General features: G+C 46.6%; 1 protein-coding gene across 2 annotated transcripts in view; it reads left to right on the top strand.

The window, feature by feature from the left end:
- The window catches only part of VPS37B (VPS37B subunit of ESCRT-I), a 47,453-nt gene that overhangs the window by 3,457 nt on the left and 20,964 nt on the right, over positions 1–23,032 (top strand). For both annotated transcript variants that reach the window (XM_085859392.1, XM_085859393.1), the window contains one exon: positions 5,644–5,815. In XM_085859392.1, the coding sequence (XP_085715518.1) occupies positions 5,644–5,815 (172 nt within the window). The remainder of the gene's footprint in view (positions 1–5,643; positions 5,816–23,032) is intronic.

Raw genomic sequence — 23,032 nt, forward strand, 5'->3', positions numbered from 1 at the left:
TATGTTTAAATTTGAATTGGATCGGTACCGTGATGTGCGGTATTGGTGATCAAGTGGGACAGCGATACACATTGTCAGGACTTTTGCTTAGCTTGTATCTGTTGTTTGTGTTGTGCAGGCCCAACAGGCTGAAAAGGCCTCCTCCTGTGCCAAAGTTCCTTGTATGCTTTTTTTTTTTGCAGATGATGACCACATTTTGTTGTACATTATCCCATCCCTCTGCTAAGCAGGCAGCAACTGTGTCTATCTCTGCTGCTCTGGAAATTATTACACACTAATCTGATAAATGGAACATGTATTTCAATCCTGCAAATTACCACTCTTGCCCTATTACTTCAGAATGATCATCAAACCATCCCACCAATATATTGCCTTGGTCATCCACTCTCATAGGTACAGTCTCTTGAACTTGTCGGCCTCACGATCAGCAATTACCTTTCCTCGGCCGACCGCACAGCAAGCTGGGCATCCTCTGTCAATCCAAATCTTTCCTTCGAAAATCATAACTACTCACAATCTAAAAAACCTTTGTCCATAGCTCACCACTGCTTTCCGCTACTGGGTAGCGCCTCAGCATCACATCTGTCTCTATTGGATTCTGGGGAATGTCATCTCTGAAAATTATTGGGATCTCCTGTTGTGAGGCCAAAACACAATGTCTGTTGCTTTCATATTGCAGGTGGGTCTGTGGTCTGTTTTTTTTGTTTTGTTTTGTTTTTAACCACCTCTTTTCCAATATTGCTTCCTCCAGGAGGAACGTGTTATTCTGTTAACCACCATCTGGTTAAACTTGCAGAATCTAAAGGGACTGCATACCTGAAAGGTCCCATGACTCCCAAAAGTACTGAAATTGCATATATACTGAAATGCAAAAGAAACTTACCACTTGTTTGAAATGTAATAAAATTGTAACGGTTCAAAATAAAACAAACTAACAATTGCTAATTGAAACATTAGCATTTTATTGATGACATGTCAAGTTTTTGACCAAGATACACCATCTCATAAGTTTGTTCTACAATACAGAACAGCACAGGGTACAATGTCTGTCCCCTTTCAATAGCGTGTGTGGCCACCATTGTTTTGGATACAGGCAGTGCATTGTCGGCGCATACTGCCTACCAGTCTTTGGATGGATTGCTGCTGGATTCTGTCCCACTCAGTCCTCAATGTCTGAAGCCATCTGACTGAGGACCGTCTGCCTGTCCTGCCTTGCAGTGGTGACTCTTGGCCTCCCTGATCGAGGTCTGTCATCTGCAGAGTTGTGGAGGGTGTCTCTGTCCACCAGGGCCGATACCATCTGGTGTGAACAGCCAAGGCGACGTGCCACCTCACGGTAGCTCAATCCGCCTTGCAGTATGCCCAAGGCACACTGCCGTTGATCCCTTGACAATTGTGGCATGTTGATTGAAATGCCCATTTTGCACTGGCCTTTTTAAAGCCAATATCAAGACATCACGTGCAGCTCATTAAAATCATCCCATACCCCTTGGCTAATCACTGACAGTCAAAACGGCTGTTCAACAGCTGTGCTATGAAGTGACCATCTGTGACTGTTTTTCTGACAGTGAGGACACTATTGTCCACAAATAAGTTCACACATTTACTACACGTATTGTTATTGTTGATATTTGAAGGTTTAAAAGGTGGTAAGTTTCTTTTGCGTTTCAGTATGTATGTATATGTATATATATATATATATATATATATATATATATATATATATATATATATATATATATATATATATATATATATATATATATATATATATATATATATATATATATATATATACACATACATACAGTGGGGAGAACAAGTATTTTATACACTGCCGATTTTGCAGGTTTTTCCACTTACAAAGCACGTAGAGGTCTGAAATTTTTATCATAGGTACACTTCAACTGTGAAAGACGGAATCTAAAACCAAAATCCTGAAAATCACATTGTATGATTTTTTGAATAATTAATTTGCATTTTATTGCATGAAATAAGTATTTGATACATTAGAAAAACAGAACTTAATGTTTGGTACAGAAACCTTTGTTTGCAATTACAGAGATCAGACGTTTCCTGTAGTTCTTAACCAGGTCTGCACAGACTGCAGCAGGGATTTTGGCCCACTCCTCCATAAAGATCTTCTCCAGATCCTTCAGGTTTCAGGGCTGTCGCTGGCAACACAGACTTTCAGCTCCCTCCAAAGATTTTCTGTTGGGTTTAGGTTTGGAGACTGGCTTGGCCACTCCAGGACCTTGAGATGCTTCTTACGGAGCCACTCCTTAGTTGCCCTGGCTGTGTGTTTCGGGTCGTTGTCATGCTGGAAGACCCAGCTACACCCCATCTTCAATGCTCTTCTTGAGGGAAGGAGGTTGTTGGCCAAGATGTCATGATACATGGCCCCATCCATCCTCCCCTCAATACAGTGCAGTCGTCCTGTCCCCTTTGCAGAAAAGCATCCCCAAAGAATGATGTTTCCACCTCCATGCTTCACGGTTGGGATGGTGTTCTTGGGGTTGTACTCATCCTTCTTCTTCCTCCAAATATGGCGAGTGGAGTTTAAACCAAAAAGCTCTATTTTGGTCTCGTCAGACCACATGACCTTTTCCCATTCCTCCTCTGGATCATCCAGATGGTCATTGGCAAACTTCAGACGGGCCTGGACATGCGCTGGCTTGAGCAGAGGGACCTTGCGTGCACTGCAGGATTTTAATCCATGATGGCGTAGTGTGTTACTTATGGTTTTCTTTGATACTGTGCTCCCAGCTCTCTTCAGGTCATTGACCAGGTCCTCCCGTGTAGTTCTGGGCTGATCCCTCACCTTTTTCATGATCATTAAGGCTCCACAATGTGAGATCTTGCATGGAGCCCCAGACAGAGGGAGATTGACTGTTATCTTGAACTTCTTCCATTTTCTAATAATTGTGCCAACAGTTGTTGCCTTCTCACCAAGCTGCTTGTCTATTGTCCTGTAGCCCATCCCAGCCTTGTGCAAGTCTACAATTTTGTCCCTGATGTCCTTCGACAGCTCTCTGGTCTTTCCCATTGTGGAGAGGTTGGAGTGTGGACTGATTGATTGAGTGTGGACAGCTGTCTTTTATGCAGATAACGAGTTCAAACAGGTGCAGTTAATACAGGTAATGAGTGGAGAATGGGAGGGCTTCTTAAAGACAAAACTAACAGGTCTGTGAGAGCCGGAATTCTTACTGGTTGGTAGGTGATCAAATACTTATTTCATGCAATAAAATGCAAATTAATTATTTCAAAGTCATACAATGTGATTTTCAGGATTTTTGTTTTAGATTCCGTCTTTCACAGTTGAAGTGTACCTATGATAAAAATTACAGACCTCTACGTGCTTTGTAAGTGGGAAAACCTGCAAAATCAGCAGTGTATCAAATACTTGTTCTCCCCACTGTATCTCCTATAGGAGTTTTTCTGTTTTTTCACAATACTCGTTCTGTAAAATGTAAAATTAAAAAAACAAACCTATTCGGGAACGCCCCTAAAAATTCTGCCGAAATCTACTGAAAGGGCGTAACCCACATGACGTCATCTCCTGAACAACAAAGGCTGCACGTAAATTACTCGGGTTGGTGGTCTACGTGATTATATTGGCTTCCTCTGTGTTTTCACATTTGATTGGTCGATTCAAACGCTTCGTTCATTTCTGCTTTAAAAAAAAAATCAAACATTTGGTTTTGAATAATGGATGACATGGACTTTGATTTGTCTGGTAACGACAGTGAGTGTGAGAGAAATAAAGGATTTTGGTCTGAATCAGATGGAGAATTGTCGGATAACGTAGTCGTGGGAGGTGAAGTTCAGGCAGTTGGAAATGGAATACGGCCTTACCAGTTCAAGCCCGAAGCAGGACAAGCAGAGGAAACTGGTGATGAAATTCCCGGCATTCATGATGATCGGGAGGACATCGAAGGAAGACTTGGCAATAACAACTGGTTGGACTAAATCCTATTTGTAATTCAATAATGTAAATTCGACTTGCATACTGCTCGATATCACAAATATTTTAGTGAAGTGACGTGACCAGTGCAGCACAGCGGACATGTTGCACCGCGGCGAATGAATCGCAAGCAAGGCCAGCCCATGTCATCGGCAGTATCTCTCCGTGCATAAAACGAAGCAATCTCGCTGTCTGGATACGATGAAAACTTGTGTGCAGAACACACCTTGTAACACAATTGTCTAGAGTAGTCCGATTAAATCTTGCGTTCTGTTGCATTTTTATTTATTTTATTCCTTCTGTCGTCATGTATCGCCAGTAGAAAACAATGAAGAAAAGAGAATAATAAAAGAAAGCTACAGCACGTCAGATTTATTGGACTAGTCGGACAGACAACGGATTTATCGGACTAGTCTAGACTCTAAAGTTGACAAGTAACTTGTATTAGCATGCACACAATGTATGAGTCCCGAGGCTCTGAGGCCGTGTAATAGGACAGATAAATTTCTTTCATAGTTGTGCCAACATATTTTTCCCTGTTCATTTATTACAGCATTTTGGCTAAATGTTAATGAATAGCAAGCCGATGGAAGCAGTACCTTCACTTTAGAATAAACCCATGTATGTCGAGTGCAGCCATACCTGGCTTGCACGTATGTGGAATCGTACCTATCCCAGCAGGCTGGTTTCAACAAACAATTCAATAAGCTGCAAAATGTGGGTGCAGGTTTTTCACATTGTTTGATTTTAAAATTACCTCCTTGCGCCTTGAAATGATGCAATATTAATCTTTAGTATTTTACTTGTATGTCCCTGTACGTTTCTTTTTTAATGGAAAGGTTCAACAGTCACATTTAATATTTTGTTGACATGGTATCGCCCTTTATTGTGCATACATGTATTGGATTTGTACACGACTATGACAAGGTAGTAAAGGGATAAATAATTGCCTCATGATTGTTGTGCATACACGGCTCAGAAGCAGAATTTCCTTTCTGCGAAACAATCACAGGAATTAAGACGATCAGTGAGATGGCAAACACATGTGCACAATGCATTTGTACGTACTTTATACGGCGCGCGACGTCTAATCAATCCACTCTGTGCGAGTCGCGTTCTGGAGATGACGTGAATGGTCACGTAACCTGCGGTTCGCTGAAGTCAACTTTTTTGAGGGGCAGGGCATAGCAAGTTGTGAAAAGCACTAGAAATGTTTGAAATATTTGTCTAATTATCCCATTTTTGATTGTAAAAAAGAAACATGGGTGATTTCTTCACTGGGAAGGTCAAGTTAATATATAAATAACCAGAAAGTTTTTAGTGTCATGGGACCTTTAACTCTTTTACTCCCTACTTCTCCCATCTATGGATCCACTTTTCAGAGACTGTTCTGTCTCACTCTTCCCTCCAGAGCTTCAAGCAAGCACATCATCACCATTCTTGCTAACCCCATTCCTGATCCATGATCTTTATGGCTCCGCCCACTCCCCCCCGCCCGTAAACCTTTTCGTTTAGGTGTTACCTCCCCTCCTCCCTTTCCTCTTTCCTGTTCGTTCATTCCTTTGTGTGTTACACTGTCAGATAGATCTACCTTGCTATTCCATGAGCCTCACTCCTATCAAGAACAAGAGTTTTGTGTCGAGCTAGGAAATGAAGTGTTGTGCGTGTGTGACTTTCAGGTTAAAAATCTCCAGGTTGACAAGGAGTTGTGTCTGACGAGTAACCGCAGCCTCGCCGAGGGCAATCTGCAGCACCAGCCTCAGCTTGAGAGTGGCCGTGTGACCCTCGCCAACAAGTACCAGCAACTGGGCAACCTCAATGAGCGTTATGTGGACAAGAGGACGCAGCTCGGTACAGTCCATCACACATGGGAGGGGGGTGGGGAAGGGAGAGGACCGGCTTGGTTGGACCATTTGCTGTGGCTTCGTCCGGTCTCTCGTCCAACAAAAGTCCTTTGTGACTCATGACCGATCATGGCGGAAAAGCTGCACCATGCTTTATACACACCCATAGATGTGGCTTGTGCTAGCCACATTTCTTGCATAATGTGCTGTTTTGGTTTGCAATTTACGTTGAATACACCATAGTACTTTTATTATCTTGCCAAAACGAAGTTTTTGCAAGATATGTTGGTCAGCTTGTATGTTTTTTTTTGTTGTTTTGTTTTTTTTTGTCTGTAATCACGTATAAAAAATTCTGCAGAGCACAGTTATCATTGGAAATTTTTGTAACTTCGCATATCAGAGGCCTATAGAGGTCCCTTTCAGCGCACAAAATTTTGAAGGTCAAGGTCACTTTGTCGCAAATCAGGGGAGTCGACGAAACCCTTATTTTTTGAGCGGATCGTCTTCAAACTTCATGGGAATATAGTTCATGGTCTGGCGCTCAGCTGATTAAGTTTTGGTGGCAATTGGCCTTGACCTTCATGTTTTTTTTATTTTTTTTATTTTTTTTATTTTTTTTGTCTGTAATCACGTATAAATCACTCTGCAGAGCACAGTTATTATTGGAAATTTTTGTAGCTTCGCATATCAGAGGCCTATAGAGGTCCCTTTCAGCGCATAAAATTTTGAAGGTCAAGGTCACTGTCGCAAATCAGGGGAGTCGACGAAACCCTTATTTTTTGAGTAATTTTAATCGAATCGTCTCCAGACTTTATGGGAATGTAGTATATGGTCTGGCGCTCAGCTGATTAGTTTTTGGTGGCGATTGGCCTTGACCTTCGTGGTTAGCGCTTGAGGGCAAACATATTTGACCCCAAGGTCAAATTTTCAAGTTTTAGGAACCATATGGTGTAGTACCTCAAATTGAACACCTCGATGAGTGCTTTCTCGATATGTCAAGCTTCAGACATTATGATGTCATTTGGTGAAGTTATGAGGCAAACACATATTTTTCATGGTTACTCTGTAGAAAGATTCTCATCGGAATCTCTCGTAGGGAGATATTCCTCAAGGAGTCGCTCCTGGTGGATAGCAGCTTTGTTCACCTCAGTGTGACCTTAAAGAAGTCACACGTGGTCACCTTTTGGCAAGATACGGGTCACCCTGCAGGTGACATTGGTTTATTTTTATTGTTATTTTTGTCACGTCTACAAAGCTTGTTTTTTCTCTGGATCATACTCGTGGAAGCGTTAAAGTTGCAGTTTGCTTTCTCATTCAGGTAAAAGTAACACAGTTGCACCTTTGTGGCTTATCATTAAATCATTCATTCATCGACACCACAAGGCCACCGGGTCATCATTGCTGGGAATGCGGCTGCGTTTCTCTTGCTGTACCCTATAGGATCGAGAAATTATTTGTAATTGGTTCTAAAAAAAACCTGGTGTTGGCTGAGCAGTTAGGCCGAAGTCACATTTGCTCTACGGCGAGGATACGGCGGCTGTACGCCCTCTGAATTGACAGAAATGTGCGGCGGCCGCAGAGTTTCTGCGGTGGCCTCAGGGTGGCCCTACGCCGTTTGGCTATTTTTTACAGGCCGTAGGGGTCGCCGTGGAATTAAAACGCGGAGTTATAACTTTTTTCATTTCTACGTTCGCCGTAACAATTCGACAAGCCGAAAAATAAAAAATAAAAAATAAAATGAACCCACTCGTTACCGTCCGTCTGGCGCACGTTCGCCTTAGGGCCCCCCTGCGGTCTCCTTGAGGCTACCTTGTGTCTGCCTTCAAAATTCTATGGCCGCCGCAGGGCCCCCTTAAGGTCACCGTGCGACGTCAAATCAAAGACCGTACGGCAACCTCACGTTTTCGGTCTCCACAATTTATAAATGTCCCGTGCGGCTCCCCGAAAAATAAAAACATATGTGACTGCTACATTGTGTGACCGTGGAAATACTGCGGCTACCGTAGAATTGCTAGTGGCCGTAGATTTTGGAGACCCCACGGCCGCCGTGGCAAATGTGACTTAGGCCTTAGGGTGGTGGCTTGGGATACGAGGGTCTTGAGTTCAAGCCCTGTTGACTGCTGATTTAACACCAAGGGGTTGACTTAGCCTGTCATCCTTACGAGGTCGGCAAAATGAGTTCCAGTGGAGCAGCCAAAAGGCTGCACACGAAGGGAGGGGTATTGACGGATTTATAAAAAATCTGGTATTGGTGTGGCGCAGGCATGATGGGCTGCATGGCCTCCTCCTGTGCATAATTTCCTTGTAATCCTCGCAATCCTTGTTCCAGAGTGCTGGTAATAACCCACCGACTCCTCTCGAAAGTCACGGTGGGATCTTTACATCCACCAACTTCTGCTTGGAAATGAAACACCCAGTTTAGCGTGTGTTAAACATTGATGAAACACATACACACACACATTGATGAATCATCCTGCCTGTGAAGCACCAGGGGGGCAATTTATAGCTCGTGGGTCGAGATGTGAACCCATGCTGGATGGCTCAGAGGAAGGTACACCAACCCCTCGGGCCTCTGCTATCCTGCCAGCCCATGTGGATAATGATAGCTGTCTAAGATGTTTGATGTTTTTTTGTTTGTTTGTTTCTCATTATTCTATGAACTGTTGTTTTTCCTCCAAATTAAAAAAAAAAAAATTTGGGACAAACCAGCGAGCAGCATTGTTGAAACGAGATGCAAAACCGTTTCTCTCTACTCTACCTGTTCCCTTTAACCCATTCTTAATTCTTCCTTCTCACAGCTGGTTAAGAGGACACTTTGTACAATTCTGGAAATAATTAATGAGGACAGTATCGTGTGAGTGGACTGGCAGGGTAGCTGAGAGGTGTGCACCCTCACCTTTGAAGTGTGAGTTTGAATCTTGACCTCGGAGCCGTCACCCTGGTATTTCACGTGCAGGGGTGATTAATCGATGTGTGTGCCATCCTTTGGATGGATGTTCTCGCGAAGGAAATAGCTGCCATCATTGGATTTCAAAGATCCAAACTGCCTTTCACGAGGATTAAGCAAGTTATCGTCAGGGCCCTGAATAACTTAAAAATTCCTGCCCCGACTGACTGCTGGGAAGGCAACGGCAACCACCCAGTCTAACCCTTTACAACAGGTTCTCTGTAAAGAGCATAGTACATTGACCACTATCATCACCTGTATACATATGGCAGAATTTGCTTCTTTTTTTTATATGTAAAATGACTGATGTATACTCATCCTCGATTTGCCTTACTGGGGTGTACCACTCTTCGTTGGACTGATACTTCAGAATGGAGAGATGAATGCAATTCCACCCACCTCGATGCTCCATCATCCTATAGAAAACGTCATGAAATAATGGAACATTCTCATGAGTATATTTTTGATTTGATGTACAGTAGATGGAGTGCATGTATTTTGCTAAGCTCTCAAGTTTTAATTCCTCATAAGTTTCCTAACTCGTCACTGGTAGGTGCAGGTGTTTTATTCGCCGTTTTCATTTAACCTAGTGTGGGGCAGAGTTACAATACTATTCCTTACCTCTTTGGATCACATGGTTACTGCGTTTAAAATGTTTACATTAAGGATGTTTTCTCCATTTAATGTTTGTTTCACTGGATGTGGGAAGATACACATTCACTGCACAAATTGCCTAATTTATTGATGTTCCCACAATCACTTTATTTAGCCTTGGGTTTTTTTCTTCTTCTTGCAAACTGGGAACACCATGCAAGGCTGGTGGTTTGTGTCAGACAGGTGTAGTACTTCTGATAATCCCCAAGCAGGTGACTCTGGTATGGACCAAGGACTCATCGGCAGGATGTCTTTTGTTTTGTTTTTTTCCCGAGATTTGTCAACCAGAGTGTGCTTGTTACTAATGCCTGGTGTTGGCGCAGTGGTTAGGGCAGCGGCTTGGGATCCAAAAGTTCCTGAGTTCAATTCCCGTTGGGCCACTGAATGAATACACCAGGGGGTTGACTCAGCCTGTCATCCTTCCGAGGTCGGCGAAATGAGTACCAGTGTACTGGGCCGGTGTATACCCCGGTGAAAATAGGTGTACCATATCCCTGTGCCGTAAGAGGCGACCAGGGTTGCGTCAGGAAGGACATCCGGCGTAAAACATGTGCCAAATCACTATGCGGATCATACGGATGATCCGCTGTGGCGACCCTGAACGGGACCAGCTGAAAGAAGAAGAAGAGAAGAGTGTGCTTGTTACTAGGCTGGCAGGATGGCCTAGAGGTACGCACTCACCTCTAAGTTAACCTCTTTGCATGAAATCTAAGAGTAGATAAGGCTCCGGGTCCAGATAATATGCATCCGAGAGTATCGCTGGAGGTGGCTGAGCAGGTAAGTGAGATATTAACGGATATTTTCAATGGCTCACTGGAGTCAGGACAGGTAGTAACACCATTATTGGATTGGAGAGTCTTGGATTGGAGAGTAGCAAATGTAACACCATTATTTAAGAAAGGCTCCAGAGAAGAATTGGGAAACTATAGACCTGTTAGTTTGACTTTAGTTGTGGGGAAAGTGTTGGAGACATTAATTAAGGACCAGATGAGGAATCTTTAAAACAAATACAAACTAATTGAAGGTAGTCAGCATGGGTTTACCAAAGGTATTTCCTGTTTCACAAATCCTTTAGAATTATTTGAAGCAGTGTCTGATTGGGTGGATGAGGGAAAGGCAGTGGACATAGTAGATCTAGACTTTAAGAAGGCATTTGATGAGTTACCACATCAGAGGTTGTTTGCCAAAGTGAGGGCTTGTGGAGTGGCTGGTCAGGTAGCGAATTGGATTACAAACTGGCTTAGTGATAGGAAGCACAGAGTAGCTGTGAGTGGGAGGATGTAAGTAGTGGGGTACCTCAGGAATCGGTACTCGGACCATGACTATTCAATATTTACATCAACGATTTGAATAATGGGGTGGACAGAAGGCTTTCCAAATATGCAGGTGACACAAGGCTTGGAGGTGAGGTGGATATCAGAGGGGGTGGTGAACAGATACAAGAGAGTATTGATACTTGTATAGATTGGGCAAAAGATTGGCAGATGGAATTTAACCTGAGCAAGTGAAAGGTGTTGGGGATGGGAAAGAACAATGAAAATAGAGATTATATGATGCAAGGGGTAACTTTGGAGCATGTTACACAGGAGAAGGATCTGGGGATGGTAATAGATACGGGAGGTAAGCAGACAGCACAATGCCAGGCAGCTCTAGGTAAAGCAAATCGGGTTTTCGGTTCTATTCGGAGGGGGATCGTTTATAAATCAAGAGGTGGTGTTAACATTGTACAGGAATTTAGTGAGGGCCACATCGAGAATATTGTGTGCAGTTTTGGTCACCACAGTTCAGGAAGGACACATGCCACAGAGAGGGTTCAGCGCAGGGCTACTAGATTGATTTCGGGCCAAGCTCGACTCAGCTCTGAGGAGTGGATGAAGGAGACAGGGCTTTATTCACTAGAAAGGAGGTGGTTACGAGGAGATATGATAGAGATGTTTAAGATAATGAAAGGTAGAGATAAAATAAGTGCAGAAGACATCTTCAGCACATTAGACAGTGATGGGGCCAGGGTCTATAACCTGAAAGTAAAGAAGAGGAGAGTTAAGACGGTAGCAAGTTAGGGGACTTTTACTCAGAGAATAGTTAATGCATTGAATTTGTCTCCCTGGAAAGGTCGTGGCAGCAGAAAAAGTGGATATGTTTTTAAATTAGAATTAGATAGGTACCTGGAAGTTATGGGGATGTTGACAGGACTTTTAGGTAGTTTGAGCATTGATGGGTGATTGTGTGCATGTGTATGGAGTGCTGTTGGTGGGGGTCTCGTCAAGGGGTGTTGTGTGGTTGATGTGTGTTTTTAACCAAGCCCATGCCCCCTCTCCTGAAAAGAAGGAAGAAAAAAAGAAAACTACAAAGTATTGTTCTCCTCTTACTTTTTTTGTGTGAGACACCTTTTAAACTGGTTCATCTGATTAACCAATCACACAGAACCAATCTGCCCCATTGACCCTACCTAACCCATCCCCTTTACTTGCAGGTTGGGCTAAAACAATGGCCTATGCACACTCACCTCCAAGTTGTCCAGGCTGAATTCAAATCCCGACCCAACTATAAATTTCTTCCTCGGGTTTCACAGGCAGATGATTAATCAATGTGTGTCCCTCGGATGGACTTTAAACTGGTGTCCCATCTGCCAGCATTTGTTGGTGGATGTTAAAGATCCCACAGTATCCTTCATGAAGAATAGGCAAGCTATCGCCGGCATCCTGAACAACTTGCAAGTTCCTAACCTGAGTCAAACTTTTTAGCAAGCTCACTGGTTTGTGAAAGATCTGGGCCAAACTCCTCCTGGCCAACCCACAAAAAAATGCGAATAATTGTCTTTAAGAAGAGGAGGTATGCTTGCTTGGTCCTCCTGGACAACACATATTTAAGGAAATGAGGAAGAAGAAGAAGGTATGCATTTCTGTGATAATGGCAGAATCATCATTCCACTGAACTGTGTGATTGCTTTCATCTGCATCCCCATGAGATGAAGGATTTTAATGTTTAGCTTGCAGAGAAACTTCAAAGGGAAAATTTGGTCCAATTGTGAAAATTTGTTTTGGCAGATAAATTTAGCACTTTGGGGTTGCCTTGTAACTTCCTTTTGTTGTGGATTGGGTTGTCTTTGTTCATGGAAATAAGTGTTCGCAGTGTTGCTTACCTCCTCCATCGAAGGTGAAGGAGGTGATGTTTTCACACACTCTGTTTGTTACTTGCAAAATCAAAGATTTTTTCAAGTATATTTGTCAGTCGATTTTGTTGGGTCGCCGAAATAGGTGACCCTTATTGTCAGTAATTAACCTCCGCCATCGAAGATGGACGGAGGTTACTGTTTTCACCCCTGTCTGTCTGTTTGTTTGCTTGTTTGTTTGTTATCTTGCCAAAACGAAGTTTTTGCAAGATATGTTAGTCAGCTTGTATGTTTTTTTTTATCTTGCCAAAACGAAGTTTTTGCAAGATATTGTTACGGCTGTGGAAATTCGCATTACACCATAAAGGGCCCTCAGGTGAGATATATCTGTAGGTACATGTGCAGTTAGCCCAAACCCGTTGTATAGAGGGAATTTATGTGATCCATCCGGGCTGCGACGCTTTGAGTTAGCCATTTTTCTGTTCTATGTTTTATTTAAAACAAACAAAAACCACCAACGATGCTCGTGGGCTTTTCCCGCCATTCTTCCCCGCGCTTGGTGTGAGGGAAAGGGGAAGGGCAGCTCGCCGCAGATTGGTGGATGAACAGCGTGAGGCAGTCGAGGTGAGGGAACACCCCTTTTCGAGAACCTTTTCGGAAGAGGGTGGAGCCGAAAACGGGGCGGAGCGAAGGGCGGAGCCCCGCGCTATAAAGGACGGACATGGGCGGGGCTCGCTCTCTCTCTCTCTCTCTCTCTCTCTCTCTCTCTCTCTCTCTCTCTCTCTCTCTCTCTCTCTCTCTCTCTCTTCTCCCACTCTCTTCCTCCACTCTCTTCCTCCACTCTCTTCCTCCACTCTCTTCCTCCTCTCTCTTCCTCCACTCTCTTCCTCCACTCTCTTCCTCCACTCTCTTCCTCCACTCTCTTCCTCCACTCTCTTCCTCCACTCTCTTCCTCCACTCTCTTCCTCCACTCTCTTCCTCCACTCTCTTCCTCCACTCTCTTCCTCCACTCTCTTCCTCCACTCTCTTCCTCTTCGCTCGTCTGCAGTGGTGTCTTTTGTCGCGAGAGCTTTTCGTCGTCCGAGAGTCTTGAGTCTCTTCTCATCTTGGCCCTCGTCTTCGAGTTCCTGTCGTGTTGGTCCTGCGCTCGCGGTTTGACGGGCGACCTATCCACGGAGGCACGGACGGCAGATGCGACAGTGCCGGTTGTGTGGTGGACCCGCGCGTCCGAACGAGGAGTCCCGGAGAGGGTTCGCCGACCGCGAGAGGAGTCGGGGCCAGGCGCGACCACGCCGACGGACGTGGGAGAGGGACTCGACGGCCCACAGGGAAGTCGCCACTTTGCTTTTCCTTTGGGTTTGTGTAAATGACTGTGGGTGGCGCCTGTCTCCATTAAAGTAGTATTGTTTAAGTGTTGCCGTGTGTCGGTTTTAGCCGTGGTATTTCTTTGGCTTATTGTTACAACTGTGCTTGACTTGCTTTATTGTGACTGTAAATATGTGCCTTCTACGCTGTCTGTGTGTGCAATTAAACGTGCTTGTGTAATTGTTCCCGCTCTGCTTCCTTCTCTTTTCCTTTTTTATTGACCCTCCATCTTGCATCACGTAAAGGGTTCGTAGTGGGTTCAACATCCCGGTAATTAATCTGAACCCTCCAGGTCGACGATAACACTGCTCGGTTATCCCGATAGTACGGAACGGGCCGCTCAAGCGGCTCGTGTCCGGAGTCGACCTGTGGCGAGGTGTGATCGCCCGGTTAACCATCCGCGTGGGTACTTAGGTAGGTCTAGTTTGGCGAACAACCCTACCCTACGCGGGTGGCCGATTGGCACGATTGTGGTGAGGTCGAAAGGCCCACCCGTGACTAGCTCCCGGCGTTGGTCCGAGAGGGTCACGACAGAATTGTCCGTTCCGGTGGACGAGGCGGCCACCATTCGAGTCGAGCGGCCGATCGCACGCCGGCGGGCGCGAATTCGCAACACTGGTGTACAGGAGTGTGGGATTCAAATCCACCCCGGTCTCCAACTACATTCACAGGAATCGGTTAAGGGGTGGGAGGAACGACCCCCGATTCCCGCTAAATTAATCCGTTGCGAGAAACAAGATGGAGTCTCAAGGCGGGCGGGAGCCGGGGGTAGATATGGATTTAGAATTGGTAGAATCCATGGTCCAGGATGAAATCCCCATGCAGGACATTCCCGTTGTGATGCAGGAACAATTTCCACCCCCCAACTGAACCCAGAGCCCGAAATGGGCGCGGCGGCGGCCTCGGCGTATGACACCTCCCCTCCCCCTCTCCACCAAAACCCCCCGATCCGTGCCGAATCGGCTCAGCCGAGTGCACTCGACATGATTTTGCAAGCCATAAATGAAGTGAAAACGAATGCGCAACAAATGAAAAACGAAATAAAAGACATGAAAAAAAATGGGTGGGAATGCGCAACAAATGAATGCGAATATGACAAACGAAATGAAAAAAAATGCAGGGTGAGATGCAGAACATGGGCCGAAGCCTGCAGGCAGGCATAATGGCAATTGCGGGGAGCGAAATGCGGGCAGTTGAGCTCAAAATGGCAGCGCCACATGTGGGAGCGAACGAGCTGAGAGGGAGTGCAACGGCTGTCAGGCCCACAATGAAGGAGGGTGAGGGCCAAGTAATTCAGGGGACGTGTTGGGCGAGAAGAGTAAAGGTGACGGTGACACAGAGGGAAAAACTAAGTGGGATGACTGTGACGTGTGAGATGAGACACGTGGTGACGGAGATGCAGGAGATAAAAGAAATAATGGTGGAGACAAGGGAGGTAATGGGTGAAGAGGTGACTGAGTTGGCAGAGACACGGGAGATAGAGGGTGAATTGGACGGGGTTGAAGACGGGCATACACACATTGAGGTAGATGGAGGACAATGGTGGGGGGGAGCTCGCAGAGCGTGTAGGGACCCGGTGCGAGCAGCTGGGTGGCCTCCTTCGGGAACGGAGGGAGACGCTTTGCTCCCTTGAAGCTGATCACGACCAGGTGGGTTCGGTCGTGCTTTGCGAGGTCGAGGGGATGAGTGCTGCGAATGGGTGCACGCCAAGCTTGGGGGGTATAGAGGCCCTGGTGGAACCCCTTGTGGTGGCACTAATCCCCAGTGTGATTGTCCCAGTGTGTGTGGTGAAAGGTGTGAGTGCGCCCCCGTGTGTGGAAGCGACCCCGTGAGTGGTGTGGTGGCGAGTGTCAGGATGCGTGCTTCCCAGCACGCCGTGTGTGAAAGGGGCACTGCGAGTGCAAGGAACCACGTGTATGCCAGAAAGGGCATGTGTGAGTGAGCGGCTGAGTGTGAGGGAGACCGTGTGTGAGGTCGCGGTATGTGAGGGAGATGTCGGTCGGCATGCGTGAGCATGCAGCCGCGTCTCCCGGGGTGAGTGGAATGTCGAGATGTGTGAGTGTCGTGACACGCAGGTACGCGTGGGTTGAATGGTGACTCCGACAGCGACAGAGGAACGAGGGCCGAGTCGCGGCCGTAGCTGTATTGGGGACCGCGCCGGGTTTGCACGGCAGCCAGTGCGAGGTCCGTGCTGTAGTACGTACGAGGCTGCCACGTGCTCGCTCGCGGGAGTAAAACCCGGTCCGGAAACGCCCGCGGTGGATGTTGCCGATCCCGTGACGGACAAAGTTTTGGCAGGATTTCGGATTTGGACCGGATGGGTTCTCCACGCGGGCGTGTGTGTTAAGCTCCAACGGGCAGAGCATATGTGTTCGTGTGGGGAACCACTCGAGATGCGAGGCTTGGTTTTTTATGCGCACGGTGACGTCATGGCTGCATGTTGGGTTGGAATCCAGCAGGAGGGTGAATCCCTGCTGGATGGTGTTGTCCAAGAGGGATGAGGGACGCGAACAGCTGCCATGACGTCACGCCAAAGGAGCGTGGCTGCGAATTACCGCGCTGGTGCGCAGGTTGCGAGTTGCCGCGCTGGTGCTGCACATTTAAAAAAAAAAAAAAAGCAAGCCTCGTTTTCGGGTGAACAGGATCCCTGGGCAGGGGTGGAAGACTCCCTTGCCTGGGCACAGGATGGAACTAGCTCGGGGGAAGGGTTAGCTTAGTTAGACCGGCTTCATGGGGCAGGGGTAAGTCCTCATGGGGCCTGTGGAATGGACGAGTTAGAGGGATTGTAGTTGAGATTTAGGAGGGGAAATGATTTATGGGAATTATTTTGAGGACATGGACAGACTTTGAGTGTGTCGAGGGGACGTAGCTCAGCTACGTAGTGTTAAATGTAATGTGCTGTTTTGTAAGGGACGACGTGGGAGCACTAGTTAGTTAGGGGAAGTAGTCAGAAGGATGGCTGAGTTCAGCGATGTGTGGAATGGGACATGTGCTTGGTGAGTGAGTGAGGCCAGCGGGTCTGTGTGAGTGGAGCGAATGTGGAATGCATGGTGCGATGAGTGATTGGGGGGGAGGAGTGACTCCCACCCAAGGGACCCCGGGGTCAGTGTAGAGTGAGTTAGCTGGGTTAGTTAAATTGACAAAATGGAGGTCGTTTTGTTGTTGGTGGGAATGTTGGCTCGATACCCATTTGGAGGGGTGCAGGAGCCTTGTTGACGTGCTGGGAGCGTGGCTGCGAAAGGTGAGTATCGCTGAGTGGGTACCCTGGGCACTGGGCGAGTCGGCCGCGGTAGGCCAAGAGCCCATGGGGGGCCAGGATAGCGTAGTGGGCACGGGTGCGCCCACATGATGCGGGGGCCCGGGGCGCCGTTGGCCGCATGGGCAGTGCATTGGGCACGGGCACCCAGGAAAGGGGCCCGGGGTGCCAGCCTGCCACTTGAGCGTTTCAGGGGAGTCACCATGGAGGCACTCCCCGGTGTTTAGGGAGCTGGTAGGCTCGGAGGCAGTGCAGTGCAGTGCCCGGGGGTGCCATCGTAGGAGAATCGGCAGAGGGTAGTGCCTGCCAAGGGAGCCACGCGTCCCAGCCGTGAGACCGTGTGAGGGCACGGAAAGAAAATTGGGGGGGGTGGGGTGGGGGCGAGGCCCGAAATTGTAAGGACACCAACACAGGTGACGGGAATCTGGGTTGATTGAACCAATAGATTAAGCGAGAGGCGCTTGTTGAAAGCCCCAGGGTAGTTTAAGAGTTAATGGTTAGGGTAGATTAGGAAGTGTACCCCTCCGCACCATCCATCCCTTTGCTCTCGTTGTGGATCGCTAGACCCACTTTGGGTTAAAGATCGCTGAAGTCTGGGGAGGCCATCCTGAGGCTTGAATTGAGCCTCGACACAGGACGCCAGCTCTCCATCATTCCCCTCCGGGAAGGGAACATAGGGGTTGGGAATAGGCTAGGAGACGATAGGTTAGCCGAACAAAGACGATAAAGGGGGTTAGGAGACGATTTATAGAGGGGAAGTAAGAATAAAAAATAAAAACAACAAAATAAACCAATGTCACCCGCAGGGTGACCCGTATCTTACCAAAAGGTGACCACGTGTGACTTCTTTAAGGTCACACTGAGGTGAACAGAGTTGCTATCCACCAGGAGCGACTCCTTGAGGAATATCTGCCTACGAGAGATTCCGATGACAATCGTTCTACAGAGTGACCATGAAAAATATGTGTTTGCCTCGTAACGTCACCAAATGACGTCATAACGTCTCAAGCTTGACATATCCAGACAGCACTCATCGAGGTGTTCAATTTGAGGTACGACACAATATGGTTCTTAAAACTTGAAAATTTGACCTTGGGGTCAAATATGTTTGACCTCAGGTGCTAACCATGAAGGTCAAGGCCAATCGCCACCAAAAATTAATCAGCTGAGCGCCAGACCATGAACTATATTCCCATGAAGTTTGAAGACTATCCGATCAAAATTACTCAAAAAATAAGGGTTTTGTCGACTCCCCTGATTTGCGACAAAGTGACCTTGACCTTTGACCTTGACTTTCAAAATTTTGTGCGCTGAAAGCGACCGCTATAGGCCTCTGATATGCGAAGTTACAAAAATTTCCAATGACAACTGTGCTCTGCAGAATTTTTTATACGTGATTACAGACAATCACAACAAAAAAAAACATACAAGCTGACTAACATATCTTGCAAAAACTTCGTTTTGGCAAGATAAAAATAAGTTGGGGCTAAATTGGGTTTGTACAAATTAAGGGAGTGGGTATGGACAGAGACAGGCAAAAGCGATAGGTTGGGAGGGAGACCGTAGGGTAGGTCCGAGCCCGCCTTCCGAGTGGCCAGCACCTCCGCACTCCCTCCACCAACCTCCACTGCAAGGCAGAGGCTGGCCAACTTCATCGGCTGGCTGTTTTTGCTTCAAGGCCTGTACCAGCCGGATCGTCTGCAGCTGTTTTCTGCAAGGCCTGTGCCGGTCGGATCGTCTGCCAGCTGTGTTTGCCTGCAACGGCCTTGTTCTGCAGGCTGTTGCCTGCTGCCTTTGCCATGCCATGCCCACTGCCCACGTTTACCAGCCCCGTTCTGTTTTGCATTTGCCCCCCCTCCCCTGTTCATTTCCATGCGTGCCGGGATCATCGTGGAAGCAACAGTTTGCAAGCTGCAAGAACTGTCGTGTTGGCAGCGACAACACGGGCCTGCAGTGGCAGCCCGTGCACCGGTTGACTTTTGTTTTGCTCCCTGCAGAGTCCATTGATCCTGGGCCATGGTTAGTGTAAAATTTTGTATGGTGTTAAGTTGTACTGCAAATATGAGTGCGCCCCCAGCATGTATGTGTTCGCGCCAGCAATTTTATTTCAGTCGTCTGAATGAGTGTGTTTGTGAGTTAGTTACTCAGCCTTCAGGTTATTTATTTTGGGGACACGAATACCATGAATGTCGCACTCGGGGATCCCAAGGTAAAACTTACTTGGGGAGAACTACACATGATGGCACACGAAAATTTGACGACTCGGGACGAGTCTGTAAAAAGGGGAGGGGGTAGTTTTACGGCTGTGGAAATTCGCATTACACCATAAAGGGCCCTCAGGTGAGATATCTGCAGGTACATGTGTAGTTAGCCCAAACCCGTTGTGTAGAGGTAATTTATGTGATCCATCCGGGCTGCGACGCCTTGAGTTAGCCATTTTTCTGTTCTATCTTTTATTTCAAACAAATAAAAACCACTAACGATGCTCGTGGGCTTTTCCTGCCATTCTTCCCTGCGCTTGGTGTGAGGGAAGGGGGATGGGCAGCTCGCCGCGGATTGGTGGATGAACAGCGTGAGGCGGTCGGGGTGAGGGAACGCCCCTTTTCGAGAACCTTCTCGAAGGAGGGTGGAGCCGAAAACGGGGCGGAGCGAAGGGCGGAACCCACGCTATTAAGGACGGACATGGGCGGGGCGCGCTCTCTCTCTCTCACCCTCCCACTCTCCCACTCTCCCACTCTCCCACTCTCTTCCTCCACTCTCTTCCTCCACTCTCTTCCTCCACTCTCTTCCTCCACTCTCTTCCTCCACTCTCTTCCTCCACTCTCTTCCTCCACTCTCTTCCTCCACTCTCTTCCTCCACTCTCTTCCTCCACTCTCTTCCTCCACTCTCTTCCTCCACTCTCTTCCTCCACTCTCGTCTGCAGTGGTGGTCTTTTGGCGCGAGAGCTTTTCGTCGTCCGAGAGTCTTGAGTCTCTTCTCGTCTTGGCCCTCGTCTTCGAGTTCCTGTCGTGTTGGTCCTGCGCTCGCGGTTTGGCGGGTGACATAACCACGGAGGCACGGACGGCAGACACGACAGCGCCGGTTGTGTGGTGGACCCGCGCGTCCGAACGAGGAGTGCCGGAGAGGGTTCGCCGACCGCGAGAGGAGTCGGGGCCAGGCGCGACCACACCAACAGACGTGCGAGAGGGACTCGATGGCAAACAGGGAAGTCGCCACTTTGCTTTTCCTTTGGGTTTGTGTAAATGACTGTGGGTGGTGCCTGTCTCCTTTAAAGTAGTATTGTTTAAGTGTTGCCGTGTGTCGGTTTTAGTCGTGGTATTTCTTTGGCTTATCGTTAAAACTGTGCTTGACTTGCTTTATTGTGACTGTAAATACGTGCCTTCTACGCTGTCTGTGTGTGTAATTAAACGTGCTTGTGTAATTGTTCCCGCTCTGCTTCGTCTCTTTTCCTTTTTATTGACCCTCCATCTTGCATCACGTAAGGGGTTCGTAATGGGTTCAACATCCCGGTAATTAATCTGAACCGTCCAGGTCGACGATAGCACCATTCGGTTATCCCGATAGTACGGAACGGGCCGCCCAAGCGGCTTGTGTCCGGAGTCGACCTGTGGCGAGGTACGATCGCCCGGTTAACCATCCGCGTGGGTACTTAGGTTGGTCGAGTTTGGCGAACAACCACGCGGGTGGCCGATTGGCACGATTGTGGTGAGGTCGAAAGGCCCACCGTGACTAGCTCCCGGCGTTGTTCCGAGAGGGTCACGACAGAATTTTTCGTTCCGGTGGGCAAGGTGGCCGCCATTTGAGTCGAGCAGCCGATCGCACGCCGGCGGGCGCGAATTCGCAACAATATGTGTCAGCTTGTATTTTTTTTTTTGTCTGTAATCACGTATCGATCACTCTACAGAGCACAGTTATCATTGGAAATTTTTGTAACTTCTCATACCAGAGTCCTATAGAGGTCCCTTTCAGCGCATAAGATTTTCAAGGTCAAAGGTCAAGGTCACTTTGTCGCAAATCAGGGGAGTCTTTTCATGTACAACAGTTCTGGAGAGATACCATTAACCGTACGAAAATATAAAGGTCAAGGTCGATGAAACCCTTATTTTTTGAGTAACTTTAATCGAATAAATACGTCACTCATGTTCACATTTTGGCAAGATACTGGTCACCCTGGGGGTGACATTGTTTTTTTTTTGTTTGATTGTTTTTTTTTTGTCTGTAATCACGTATCGATCACTCTGCAGAGCACAGTTATCATTGGAAATTTTTGTAGCTTTGCATATCAGAGTCCTATAGAGGTCCCTTTCAGCGCATAAAATTTTCAAGGTCAAAGGTCAAGGTCACTTTGTCGCAAATCAGGGGAGTCTTTTGGGTAATTTTGATCGGATCGTCTTCAAACTTCATGGGAATATAGTTCATGGTCTTGCGCTCAGCTGATTAATTTTTGGTGCCGATCGGCCTTGACCTTCATGGTTAGCACTGGAGGTCGAAAGTTTTTGACCCCAAAGTCAAATTTTGAAATCTTAGGTACCATATCGTGTCATACCTCAAATTGAACACCTCGATGAGTGCTTTCTAGATATGTCAAGCTTGAGACATTATGACGTCATTTGGTGACGTTATGAGGCAAACGCATATTTTTCATGGTAACTCTGTAGAACGATTCTCATCGGAATCTCTCGTAGGCAGATATTCCTCAAGAAGTCGCTCCTGGTGGATAGCAGCTCTGTTCACCTCAGTGTGACCTTAAAGAAGTCACACGTGGTCACCTTTTGGCAAGATACAGGTGACCCTGCAGGTGACATTGGTTTTTTATGTCTGTTTGTGAACAGCATTACGGAAAAAGTCCTGGACGGATTTTGACGAAACTTGGTGGGGGGATTCGGTATGGTCCAAGGATCATGCCATTAGATTTTGGACTTGGTCCAAAGTCCAATATGGCCGCTATGGCGGCCATTTTGAAAAAAAATGTGAATTTTTGTTTTTGCATTTCTACATGTTTTAAGTGATTTCCAACCCCCAAAAAAAAATTGTTAGAGAAAAAAAAACTATTTTGCAACTTTTTTTCAAAAAAATTTCATTTTATTTGAAAAATATTTGAATTTTTTTTTCCATTTCTACGTTTTAAGTGATTTCCAACCCCCCAAAAAAATTCTTAGAGAAAAAAAAAATTTTGCAACATTTTTTTCAAAAAAAAATTCGATTTTATTTTTTTGGCATTTCTACATGCACGTCAATCTAGTTTAGTTTATTCAATCGTGGTTCAGTAGAGTCTGATCCGTTTTGACCTACAATGAATAGGATATCACGTTCACTTAAGTGACCCAGCAGTATTGGCGGCGGAGGTTTTGCACTCTACCGAGTGCTCCCCCTCCAGTTCTGTCTGTTTTTTTTGGATGTTTGTTCGTTTGTCATCAGCATAATTGGTAGTAAACTCGGGTGGTAGGTACATCTTGTGACCTAGTGCTTTGGAAATTGTGATGGTTGCTCGGGACGCTTTGGTTCCCCAGCTGCAACCGAAAAACCTTCAAAATCTGTACCCTTCACGCGAAATCGATTCCGAAAGCCATTATCCCACGTAGGGTTATGAAATTTGGCACGAATGATCTACAGGTGATGCTCTATCAAATATATTCTGGTTTTTGTGATGTATGAAATACTTTACCCGCAGTGCCCCCTACAATTAGGGTATGCGCGAAAATTGAAGACCCCCTAGCAACCAGGTGAGTGCATCGATACGAATGAAACTTTGCAGGTTTATGGTACTCAATGAGTACTACAACTTTGCCTCAGGACATATTGACCGATTTCGCTTAGGTCAGGGGTCAAAGGTCAATTAGTGCAAAAATCGATAATATGCGAGAGCTGGAGGTGCCTTCGCGCCAAATG

This window comes from Eptatretus burgeri, chromosome 16 (genome assembly GCF_056783735.1).
Source record: "Eptatretus burgeri isolate ZD-2024b chromosome 16, Ebu_testis_v1, whole genome shotgun sequence".
Classification (NCBI taxonomy): domain Eukaryota; kingdom Metazoa; phylum Chordata; class Myxini; order Myxiniformes; family Myxinidae; genus Eptatretus; species Eptatretus burgeri.